Here is a 12,500-nt window from a genome sequence, read left to right on the forward strand (position 1 = left end):
AGTACAGAATGGACTGAATGAAGTAACTGACCTATAAAGTAACTAAAGTAACTAGTACAGAATGGACTGAATGAAGTAACTGACCTATAAAGTAACTAAAGTAACTAGTACAGAATGGACTGAATGAAGTAACTGACCTATAAAGTAACTAAAGTAACTAGTACTGAATAGACTGACAGAGGTAAGGTATTAGTAGTGAATGGTCATACTGAGAGGTACCTATAAAGTAACTAGTAACTAACGGAAAGGAAAGACTGAAGTAACCGTGAGGTAACGAACTAAAAGTAACTAGTAGTGGATGGATCACCAGGGTCCCCCTACGCACTACTCAGTCTGCACTATTCAGTCTTCTTTGTTCAGGGACGTGTGCTGCTAGTCTCTGGGCTTCACTGCCTTATGCCAAATAAACTGTCGTCCTTTTTTTATAATGAATCGTGTTTGAAGTGCCGCGTTAGCTTCACTATTACGGTACGGTTTCATGTTGTTACCGTACGATAAGTCATAAGTATACTGTGATCATGTTTTTGTATCAGTGTATCCATCATGTAAAAAAAAAAAAATGTATATGCAGTTTTGGAAAACGAGTTCCATCAAATAAATATTTTATTGAAAGACGTTTGATGATGTGATGTTACAGAAGTAGATCTCCATGAACAAAACACTGAACAGAGGTTATGATATTAGCATTAAGAGCACCTATATGTTACCTGTGTCATGTTACTGGCTTTAGCTCTGCCGGAAGTCATTATGGACGATGCTAGTAAGCTCAGCAAGCTGCTTCTAGACGACGTTCCTCTAGAAGTGCTGTGGGCGCTCTGGGGGAATGCTAACGAGGTTAGCCATGGGGGCATGCTCCAGGCGGTCAGGAAGGGGCGGTCGATGCTAGCAGCTAGCCGTTAGCTTCTGGCGGCTAGCTTCAGATCTGCTTCATGCGGGCCATCAGCTCCTCCAGGCTCTCCTCCGTCTCCTGCACCATCGCTCCTTCAGCCGAATCCTGAGGAACCCAACGGAGCGGCTTAGAACAAGCAGCTTAGACCAAGCAGCTTAAACCTCTTGCATGATTCCTGAGGAACCCAACAGAGCAGCTTAGAACAAGCAGCTTAGACCAAGCAGCTTAAACCAAGCAGCTTAAACCTCTTGCAAGATTATAAATCCTGAGGAACCCAACGGAGCAGCTTAGAACAAGCAGCTTAGACCAAGCAGCTTAAATAAAGCAGCTTAAACCTCTTGCATGATTCCTGAGGAACCCAACAGAGCAGCTTAGAACAAGCAGCTTAGACCAAGCAGCTTAAACCAAGCAGCTTAAACCTCTTGCAAGATTATAAATCCTGAGGAACCCAACGGAGCAGCTTAGAACAAGCAGCTTAAACCTCAAGCATGATTATAAATCCTGAGGAACCGAACAAAGCAGTTTAAACCAAGCAGCTTAGACCAAGCAGCTTAGACCAAGCAGCTTAAACATAAAGCACCATTATGAATCCCGAGGAACCAAAAAAACCAAGCAGCTTAAATCCCAAGCATGACTGAACGCCGAGGAACCGAAACCAAGCATCTTAAAACAAGCAGCTTGGACCAAGCAGCTTAAACCTCAAGCAGGAGTACGAATCCCGAGGAACCCAAAAAAGCGAGCCGGTTAAAGCCAGCGGGACGATGAAGAGTTGTGAGGAGGTTCAGCAGCACCCTGACCTTCTGAGCAGGGAGGGTGTAGGCTACAGTGATGCCCTCTGGGAGGTCTGGGACGGGCCCGGAGGACTCCTTCAGCTCCTCCTCCGTCACCTCCGACACCACCTCTATACCTGTGCACACACACACACACACACACACACACACACACACACACACACACACACACACACACACACACACACACACACACACACACACACACACACACACGATTATGGTATATAGTATATAATACGGTATTATTGTAAAAGGTACATTATATATATGGTGGGATATAATTATAAATACCCCAGTCGTTCTCCTCATGGACGACCTCCTCCTCGACCTCCAGCACCTCCTCTCTGGGCTGCTCCGCCTCTCTCCTCTGCACACACACACACACACACACACACACACACACACACACACACACACACACACACACACACACACACACACACACACACACACACACACACACACACACACACACACACACACACACACACCTCCCTTAAACAAAAATACCACAACATTTTACAGTGACCTGTCTCTGTATTCTCTAACCCCTACCTGCTCCTTAATGACCTGTCTATCCCCTACCTGCTCCTTAATGACCTGTCTATCCCCTACCTGCTCCTTAATGACCTGTCTATCCCCTACCTGCTCCTTAATGACCTGTCTAACCCCTACCTGCTCCTTAATGACCTGTCTAACCCCTACCTGCTCCTTAATGACCTGTCTAACCCCTACCTGCTCCTTAATGACCTGTCTAACCCCTCCATGCTCCTTAATGACCTGTCTCTAATAAGTGATGGATGAATGACCAGTGTGAACCAGTGTGACCCAGTGTGAACCAGTGTGACCCAGTGTGAACCAGTGTGAACCAGTGTGACCCAGTGTGAACCAGTGTGAACCAGTGTGAACCAGTGTGACCCAGTGTGACCCAGTGTGAACCAGTGTGAACCAGTGTGACCCAGTGTGAACCAGTGTGAACCAGTGTGAACCAGTGTGAACCAGTGTGACCCAGTGTGACCCAGTGTGAACCAGTGTGAACCAGTGTGACCCAGTGTGACCCAGTGTGACCCAGTGTGAACCAGTATGAACCAGTGTAAACCGGTGTGAACCAGTGTGACCCAGTGTGAACCAGTGTGACCCAGTGTAAACCGGTGTGAACCAGTGTGAACCAGTGTGAACCAGTGTGAAGCGGTCTCAGCCCACCTGGTACTCGGCCTGCTGCCTCCTGCAGTGGCTGTGGTCGCAGTGGGGGTTGGGCCTCATGGACATCTTGGGGAAGAAGTCCTGCATGGCGTTGTAGCCCAGGTAGTGGCTCACCACGCCGAACTTCAGCAGGTACCTGGAGGAGTGACCATGGATGAATTATAGTTGAGTTACAAAATATAGATCAACCACCGATACATTAAAGATTAATGATAGCCATCCGATAGATTATAGATTAATTGTACGTGATAGATTAAGGATAATTGATAGATAAATTATACATAAAATAGATTAATGATAAAAGATTGATTACTGATAATATGGTAGATCATATATAAATGATTAAATGATAAAAGATAGAAGATAATTGAAAAATGATAGCCATCGGATAAATGATTAATGATAAATGCGAGATAATTGATAATCGATAAATGAATGATAAAAGATAAACAATGATGATGGTAGATGATAGATAAATGATAGATGACAGATAAATGATAAATGATAGATGGTAGATGATAGATAAATGGTAGATGATAGACGGTATATGATAGATAAATGATAGATGGTAGATGATAGATAAATGGTAGATGGTAGGTGGTAGATAAATGGTAGATGGTAGATGATAGAGAGATGATAGATGGTAGATGAAGGATGATGATGGTAGATGATAGAGATGATAAATGGTAGATGATAGATGGTAGATGAAGGATGATAGATGGTAGATGATAGAGATGATAAATGGTAGATGATAGATGGTAGATGAAGGATGATGATGGTAGATGATAGATGATAGATGAAGGATGATGATGGTAGATGATAGAGATGGTAGATGATAGATGCTAGATGGTAGATGAAGGATGATGATGGTAGATGATAGATGATAGATGATGATGGTAGATGATAGAGATGTTAGATGATAGAGATGATAGATGATAGATAAAGGATGATGATGAAGGTAAAGACTCACTTGAGTACGTTCTGCACCAGGATGCCGGCGACCACGCCCATGGTGGTGGGCAGGCTGGCCGCACACACCCCCTCCCTCTTCAGGGTCTTCTCGTCGATGTTGGCCGCCACCACCAGGGGGGGGGCGCACTGTCACAGCAGGGGGCACGGGGTCAAGGGTCAAGACAGCCACACACTCATACAACTGGGTAACACGGTTACACAACGAAGGGGGACCCAGGGTAGAGGTGTGTGTGTGTGTGTGTGTGTGTGTTTGCGTGGTCTATGTGTGTGTGTGTGTGTGCATCTGTATGTTACCTGTCCGCCAAGAGCCTCGTGGCACATAGGGCCTTATGTGTGTGTGTGCGTGTGTGTGTCTGTATGTGTGTGTGCATGTGTGTGTGAGTGCGTCTGTGTATATGCGTGTGCGTGCGTGGTGTGTGCGTGCGTGCGTCCATGGTGTGTGTCTATGTGTGTGTGTGCGTGTGTGTGCGCGTGTGTGTGTGTGCGCGTACAGAGAAGCAGGCGGTCTCCCCGGGGATGATGAGCTGGATGTGTCCCGACACAGCGTTCTCACTGACGCCCGACTCCATCCACACCTGGCCCAGCTCGTTACACGCCTGTCACAGTCACAGGAACAACATGTATCACTACACGTATCACAGCATGTATAACATGTGTCACTACATGTAGTGATACATGTATCACAGCATGTATAACATGTATCACTACACGTATCACAGCATGTATAACATGTGTCACTACACGTATCACAGCATGTATAACATATGTCACTACACGTATCACAGCATGTATAACATGTGTCACTACACGTAGTGATACATGTATCACAGCATGTATAACACGTGTGAATACAACATCGATACGACTATCTATGACATATCTAACTATGAGCTAGTGATCTCTGAGCTATTGATGAGCTGACTGAGCTATTGATGAGCTATTGATCTATGAGGTATTGATCCATGAGCTATTGATCTATGAGGTATTGATCCATGAGCTATTGATCTATGAGGTATTGATCTATGAGCTATTGATCTATGAGGTATTGATCTATGAGCTGTTGATCTATGAGGCATTGATCCATGAGGTATTGATCTATGAGGTATTGATCTATGAGGTATTGATCTATGAGCTGTTGATCTATGAGGTATTGATCTATGAGGTATTGATCCATGAGCTATTGATCCATGAGGTGTTGATCTATGAGGTATTGATCTATGAGGTATTGATCTATGAGGTATTGATCTATGAGGTATTGATCTATGAGGTATTGATCCATGAGGTATTGATCCATGAGCTATTGATCTATGAGGTATTGATCTATGAGCTGTTGATCTATGAGGTATTGATCCATGAGGTATTGATCCATGAGGTATTGATCCGTGAGGTATTGATTGACGGACCGTGTTGATGGCTATCCGGGCCTCAAAGTTGTCCACGCAGCTCAGAATCAGATCGACGGGGGACCCCTCCTCCAGCCCCCCATGACTGAAACACACACACACACACACACACACGTTATTCACCCTCTAACCCTCTCACTCCTCCCTCACCATTAACCCACCCTCCCACGCACACACAAACACATCTGTCATTCAGCCTCTAACCCCTCACCTTCTCACACACACACACCATCAGTTACGTGGGGGGCGGGGCCGAGGTGTGGTGGGGGTGTGGCTGTACCTGATTCGCTCCATGAAGTGGTTGAAGTTGTCCAGGGTGGTGATGTTGTAGTCGTGGGTCTCGAAGGTCACGTCTGGGTTGATGTTCCTGTGAGAGAGGAGAGGAACGCTCAGAACCAAACCCTGTATTCTGTACTGCAACGCAAGGAACTAAAGCCAACTAAAGCCTCAAGGATACAGCCTCTAAAGCCTCAAGGATACAGCCTCTAAAGCCTCAAGGATACAGCCTCTAAAGCCTCAAGGATACAGCCTCTAAAGCCTCAAGGATACAGCCTCTAAAGCCTCAAGGATACAGCCTCTAAAGCCTCAAGGATACAGCCCCTAAAGCCTCAAGGATACAGCCTCTAAAGCCTCAAGGATACAGCCTCTAAAGCCTCAAGGATACAGCCTCTAACACCATCTAACAGCCAGAGGAACTCAGGTCCATCACAGCATGAATAACATGACAAACTGATGACCACATGAACATGATCAAGCTAGCGAACAGAGCTACGGCTACGGTCTAGTGATGAACACATTAATAACACGATCCCAACAGTGACGACCAAATGAACACCCTGATCCTACGGTGCCTGAGCACTCGGTCAACGTGATCCTCGGTAGCGCGAGCAGCGAGGCGTTGTACCTGAGTGTGTGCTCAGCGGCCTGCACCTTGCTCATGCCCGCCTGGTGCGGCTGGAAGAACAGTCGGTTCATGTTGGCCAGCTCCACGCGGTCGTAGTCGAACAGCAGCAGCTGGGGAGACGGGAGGAGAGACCGTCAGACCTACACACTACTACACCCTACACACTACTACACACTACTACACCCTACACACTACTACACCCTACACCCTACACACTACTACACCCTACACACTACTACACACTACTACACCCTACACACTACTACACCCTACACACTACTACACCCTACACACTACTACACACTACTACACCCTACACCGAGGACTGCAGCTGCAGTGTGTAGGGCCTACAGGTTAAAGGTGTCATCATTACCGAGCAGGTTAAAGGTGTCATCATCAATCAGGTTAAAGGTGTCATTAGCGATCAGGTTAAAGGTGTCATCATCAATCAGGTTAAAGGTGTCATCATCAATCAGGTTAAAGGTGTCATTACCGATCAGGTTAAAGGTGTCATTACCGATCAGGTTAAAGGTGTCATCATTACCGATCAGGTTAAAGGTGTCATCATCAATCAGGTTAAAGGTGTCATTAGCGATCAGGTTAAAGGTGTCATCATTACCGAGCAGGTTAAAGGTGTCATCAATCAGATTAAAGATGTCATTACCGATCAGGTTAAAGGTGTCATCATTACCGATCAGGTTAAAGGTGTCATCATTACCGAGCAGGTTAAAGGTGTCATCATTACCGAGCAGGTTAAAGGTGTCATTACCGATCAGGTTAAAGGTGTCATCATTACTGATCAGGTTAAAGGTGTCATCATTACCGATCAGGTTAAAGGTGTCATCATTACCGATCAGGTTAAAGGTGTCATCATTACCGAGCAGGTTAAGGTGTCATTACCGATCAGGTTAAAGGTGTCATCATTACCGAGCAGGTTAAAGGTGTCATTACTGATCAGGTTAAAGGTGTCATTACCGATGAGGTTAAAGGTGTCATCATTACCGATCAGGTTAAAGGTGTCATCATTACCGATCAGGTTAAAGGTGTCATTACCGATCAGGTTAAAGGTGTCATCATTACCGATCAGGTTAAAGGTGTCATCATTACCGATCAGGTTAAAGGTGTCATCATTACCGATCAGGTTAAAGGTGTCATTACCGATCAGGTTAAAGGTGTCATCATTACCGATCAGGTTAAAGGTGTCATTACCTTACCGATGCCACACCGAGTGAGCATCTCTGCCGTGACGCTGCCCACTCCGCCCACGCCCACCACGGCCACCGCGTAGCTCCGGATTTTCTGTGAACACGCGAAGACGTCAGCGGAACATTCAGCTGATAGATAAGTAATAATATAATGGATAAATAAATAAATAAATAAATAACCCTGGCCAGCTGCAGTACCTCATAGTCCTGAACGATGCCCATCCTCTTCAGAGCCATCAGGCGACTGGAGAACAAAGACAGTGTGCGTGTTTAACACCCAGAGTAGACCGCGGGCCTGACATCGGATGTCACACCGGATTTCACATCTGACTCCATTTTAACATTTTACATTTCAGGGCATTTAGCAGACGCGGTTATCCAAAGCGACTCACAATGGTTCATCAGACACACATTCACACACCAACAGCGGAGTCAGCCACGCAGGGCGACAGCCGGCTCGTCAGGAGCAGTCAGGGTGAGGTGTCTTGCCTACTAGGGACACCTCGACACATCTAGCTAGGAGGAGCCGGGGATCGAACCAGCAACCTCCCAGTCACAAGCCAAACCGCTGTACCTCCTGAGCCAAACAAACCGACCCCAACAAGGACAGCCAGACTGAGGCCAGAGGAGAGGGTCCCTGTAGGGGTTGGAGTCTGAGACCAGATGGGGGTGTACCTGTAGTCTGAGACCAGATGGGGGTGTACCTGTAGTCTGAGACCAGATGGGGGTGTACCTGTAGTCTGAGACCAGATGGGAGTGTACCTGTACGGGTTGGAGTCTGAGACCAGATGGGAGTGTACCTGTACGGGTTGGAGTCGGAGACCAGATGGGAGTGTACCTGTAGGGGTTCGAGTCCACCACCTCCGCGCTCATGGTGTGGATCTTCTCTCTGAGCGGCTGCTCGGCTCCAGAACACTTCTGCCGACATCGGATCAGCTCGTTCTCCAGCTCCCGGACCCGCAGCTTCAGCTCCTCCACGGTGGACATGATGACCGGCTTCTTCTGCTGAGACACGTCGACCAAACCCGGGTGACGCACGGTGTTCTTGTCAACAAGGTCCGGGTGGGAACCCAGCGCCGGGACTCAAAGGTTCCTAGTGACATCGCCTCTGTGTTTGTATTGGGTCTAACTCCACGGAGAACTAACGAATTATATAATAAAAGACCGAAATTGTTTTAAACTACCGTGAAAACCGTATGTAAAGCGCGTGTGCGTGTGTGCGTGTGTGCGTGTGTGCGTGTGTGTGTGTGTGTGTGTGTGTGTGTGTGTGTGCGCGCGTACATGCGTGCGTGTGCGTTCAGGTTCAACTAGTTATCAGAGAAGGAGTTGCAATCCACCCAGAGATCATTAACCTCTCTGAGACATGGAGGACCAGCTGACTGCGGTGCGGGAAGAACACAAATTCAGTGTTCCTCGGCTGCAGAAGTATCTGTCCGGAAAGTTGAAGGTTCAAGTGAGCGATCGCCTCACCGTCCGACAGTACAGGTAGGTCCCAAATGAACAGCCGCCGGTACAATACAGTCAATATGAGACCGACATTGTTTTAAAACTACCGTATAAACTGTGTGTGTGTGTGTGTGTGTGTGTGTGTGTGTGTGTGTGTGTGTGTGTGTGTGTGTGTGTGTGTGTGTGTGTGTGTGTGTGTGTGTGTGTGTGTGTGTGTGTGCGTGTGTGTGTGGTGGACTCGCTGGTTCACCTTTCACTCATAATGTGTGTGTTGTGGTTCCAGCTCCGGCCAGTCCAACCCCACCTTCCTGGTGCGGACCCCCGCGGAGAGCCTCGTCCTCAGGAAGAGACCCCCGGGGTCCCTGCTCCCCGGGGCGCACAGGGTGGGTCCGGGCCGGGTTCAGTACTGAATATAACAACACTTCACTATGAGGAGTACTTATGGTGATAGTGATTGTAGTCGTTACGGTCCTGTACTGTAGTACTGTAGTTGTTGTAACTATAGTCATGGTTCTTCTAGTCGTAGTACTTAAAGGCACAGTACTTTGTTGTAGTTGTAGTACTGAAGCTGTCCTGCAGGGGTTCCAGGGAGTGAGAATAAATACATGATCTATTTTAACCACTATCTGAGATTTATTATATACAAGCTTATACCAGCTCTTTTATGCCAAGTGCCTGTGTTGATGTGATAGTTACTTTTGTATTGTGTGTGTGTGTGTGTGTGTGTGTGTGTGTGTGTGTGTGTGTGTGTGTGTGTGTGTGTGTGTGTGTGTGTGAAGGTGGACAGGGAGTTCCGGGTTCAGAAGGCTCTGTCCTCTGTTGGTTTCCCTGTCGCTCGCCCCCTGCTGCTCTGCTCCAACGATGAGGTCATCGGAACCGAGTTCTACCTGATGGAGCATGTGAATGTAAGTCAGACCAGACCAAACGATCAGGGAATGTAAGTCAGACCAGACCAAACGATCAGGGAATGTAAGTCAGACCAGACCAAACGATCAGGGAATGTAAGTCAGACCAGACCAAACGATCAGGGAATGTAAGTCAGACCTGACCAAACGATCATCGAGTTCTACCTGATGGAACACGTTAATGTAAGTCAGACCAGACCAAATGATCATCGAGTTCTACCTGATGGAACAAGTGACTGTCAAACAGACCAGACCAAACGATCAGAGAGTTCCACCTGATGGAACAAGTGACTGTCAAACAGACCAGACCAAACGATCAGAGAGTTCCACCTGATGGAGCATGTTAACGTAAATCAGACCTGACCAAACGATCAGGGCGTTCTCTAACGTCAGGACCAGACGACGACCTACTGGGTCAGGTGCAGCAGGCTGTTAAAAGGCTGACTCTAGCGCATTAAGACGGGGTTAAACCCTGACGAACCCCGTGGTGTGTGGACCCCCCCCCCAGGTTAAAGGTGTCATTACCGATCAGGTTAAGGTGTCATTACCGATCAGGTTAAAGGTGTCATCATTACCGATCAGGTTAAAGGTGTCATCATTACCGAGCAGGTTAAAGGTGTCATCATTACCGAGCAGGTTAAAGGTGTCATCATTACCGAGCAGGTTAAAGGTGTCATCATTACCGAGCAGGTAAAGGTGTCATCATTACCGAGCAGGTTAAAGGTGTCATTACTGAGCAGGTTAAAGGTGTCATCATTACCGAGCAGGTTAAAGGTGTCATCATTACCGATCAGGTTAAGGTGTCATTACCGATCAGGTTAAGGTGTCATTACCGATCAGGTTAAGGTGTCATTACCGATCAGGTTAAAGGTGTCATCATTACCGATCAGGTTAAAGGTGTCATCATTACCGATCAGGTTAAAGGTGTCATCATTACCGATCAGGTTAAAGGTGTCATTACCGATCAGGTTAAAGGTGTCATCATTACCGATCAGGTTAAAGGTGTCATCATTACCGAGCAGGTTAAAGGTGTCATCATTACCGAGCAGGTTAAAGGTGTCATTACCGATCAGGTTAAAGGTGTCATCATTACCGATCAGGTTAAAGGTGTCATCATTACCGAGCAGGTTAAAGGTGTCATCATTACCGATCAGGTTAAAGGTGTCATCATTACCGATCAGGTTAAAGGTGTCATCACCTTTAACCACACGTCATTACCGAGCAGGTTAAAGGTGTCACCCCCCCCCCCCCCCCCAGGGCCGGGTGTTCCGGGACCTGCGTCTCCCCGGGGTGAGCCCGGCGGAGCGGGCGGCGTTGTACGTGGCGGCGGCGGAGGTCCTGGCCCGACTGCACAGCCTCCGCCCCGCAGACCTCCACCTGCTGGACTACGGACGGGGACACGGCTACTGCCAGAGACAGGTGAGGGAGGGGGGGACACGCCTACTGCCAGAGACAGGTGAGGGAGGGGGGGACACGCCTACTGCCAGAGACAGGTGAGGGAGGGGGGGACACGCCTACTGCCAGAGACAGGTGAGGGAGGGGGGACACGCCTACTGCCAGAGACAGGTGAGGGAGGGGGGGAGGGGGGGACACGCCTACTGCCAGAGACAGGTGAGGGAGGGGGGGACACGCCTACTGCCAGAGACAGGTGAGGGAGGGGGGGACACGCCTACTGCCAGAGACAGGTGAGGGAGGGGGGAGGGGGGGACACGCCTACTGCCAGAGACAGGTGAGGGAGGGGGGGAGGGAGGGGGGGGCACGCCTACTGCCAGAGACAGGTGAGGGAGGGGGGGACACGCCTACTGCCAGAGACAGGTGAGGGAGGGGGGACACGCCTACTGCCAGAGACAGGTGAGGGAGGGGGGGAGGGGGGGGGACACGCCTACTGCCAGAGACAGGTGAGGGAGGGGGGGAGGGGGGGACACGCCTACTGCCAGAGACAGGTGAGGGAGGGGGGGAGGGGAGGGGGGGGACACGCCTACTGCCAGAGACAGGTGAGGGAGGGGGGGACACGCCTACTGCCAGAGACAGGTGAGGGAGGGGGGGACACGCCTACTGCCAGAGACAGGTGAGGGAGGGGGGGGGGGGGGGGGGGGGGGGGGGGCACGCCTACTGCCAGAGACAGGTGAGGGAGGGGGGGAGGGAGGGGGGGGCACGCCTACTGCCAGAGACAGGTGAGGGAGGGGGGGAGGGAGGGGGGGGCACGCCTACTGCCAGAGACAGGTGAGGGAGGGGGGAGGGGGGGGGGACACGCCTACTGCCAGAGACAGGTGAGGGAGGGGGGAGGGAGGGGGGACACGCCTACTGCCAGAGACAGGTGAGGGAGGGGGGGGGGGGGGGACACGCCTACTGCCAGAGACAGGTGAGGGAGGGGGGGACACGCCTACTGCCAGAGACAGGTGAGGGAGGGGGGGAGGGGGACACGCCTACTGCCAGAGACAGGTGAGGGAGGGGGGGACACGCCTACTGCCAGAGACAGGTGAGGGAGGGGGGAGGGGGGGGGGGGGGACACGCCTACTGCCAGAGACAGGTGAGGGAGGGGGGGGGGGGGGGACACGCCTACTGCCAGAGACAGGTGAGGGAGGGGGGGGGGGGGGGGACACGCCTACTGCCAGAGACAGGTGAGGGAGGGGGGGGGGGGGACACGCCTACTGCCAGAGACAGGTGAGGGAGGGGGGGACACGCCTACTGCCAGAGACAGGTGAGGGAGGGGGACACGCCTACTGCCAGAGACAGGTGAGGGAGGGGGGGAGGGGGGGACACGCCTACTGCCAGAGAC

The 12,500-nt window shown here is 50.0% G+C and overlaps 2 protein-coding genes across 3 annotated transcripts in view; one reads left to right on the forward strand and one right to left on the reverse strand.

Annotated features, from left to right (window-relative positions):
• Positions 1 to 6: 6 nt before the first annotated feature.
• On the reverse strand, positions 7 to 9,087 carry uba5 (ubiquitin-like modifier activating enzyme 5). 2 transcript variants are annotated; one of them, XM_084489988.1, is made up of 13 exons: positions 9,067 to 9,087; positions 8,209 to 8,375; positions 7,569 to 7,614; positions 7,375 to 7,464; positions 6,166 to 6,275; positions 5,542 to 5,628; positions 5,262 to 5,346; positions 4,350 to 4,454; positions 3,857 to 3,984; positions 2,887 to 3,022; positions 1,975 to 2,050; positions 1,687 to 1,796; positions 7 to 994 (listed from the first exon to the last, which is right to left on the reverse strand). In XM_084489988.1, the coding sequence occupies exons 2-13, from the start codon at positions 8,355 to 8,357 to the stop codon at positions 917 to 919; spliced, it is 1,200 nt and encodes a 399-aa protein (XP_084346114.1). In that variant the 5' UTR covers positions 8,358 to 8,375; positions 9,067 to 9,087; the 3' UTR covers positions 7 to 916. The 2 variants fall into 2 exon arrangements, with proteins under 2 accessions (XP_084346114.1, XP_084346113.1); XM_084489987.1 differs by lacking the exon at positions 9,067 to 9,087 and having other exon boundaries at positions 8,209 to 8,399.
• acad11 (acyl-CoA dehydrogenase family, member 11) overlaps positions 8,447 to 12,500 on the forward strand; it is a gene marked incomplete at its 3' end in the record, with an annotated part of 5,790 nt that continues 1,736 nt past the window's right edge. Inside the window, exons 1-5 of the mRNA XM_084489989.1 lie at positions 8,447 to 8,459; positions 8,672 to 8,855; positions 9,100 to 9,199; positions 9,596 to 9,721; positions 10,979 to 11,140. Coding sequence (XP_084346115.1) covers positions 8,734 to 8,855; positions 9,100 to 9,199; positions 9,596 to 9,721; positions 10,979 to 11,140 — 510 coding nt within the window. The remainder of the gene's footprint in view (positions 8,460 to 8,671; positions 8,856 to 9,099; positions 9,200 to 9,595; positions 9,722 to 10,978; positions 11,141 to 12,500) is intronic.

Source organism: Micromesistius poutassou (assembly GCF_964030765.1).
Source record: "Micromesistius poutassou genome assembly, contig: SCAFFOLD_5760, whole genome shotgun sequence".
NCBI lineage: Eukaryota > Metazoa > Chordata > Actinopteri > Gadiformes > Gadidae > Micromesistius > Micromesistius poutassou.

What these genes read in the sequence shown, in the direction of transcription:
- uba5 (XM_084489988.1), bottom strand. Translation starts at nt 8,357, where the DNA reads ATGTCCACCGTGGAGGAGCTGAAGCTGCGGGTCCGGGAGCTGGAGAAC. An exon ending in GCATCGTTCAGGACTATGAG is followed by an intron (nt 7,465 to 7,568) that starts GTACTGCAGCTG and finishes GCGTGTTCACAG; the next exon opens with AAAATCCGGAGCTACGCGGT. An exon ending in CTGGTGCAGAACGTACTCAA is followed by an intron (nt 3,023 to 3,856) that starts GTGAGTCTTTAC and finishes TCACTCCTCCAG; the next exon opens with GTACCTGCTGAAGTTCGGCG.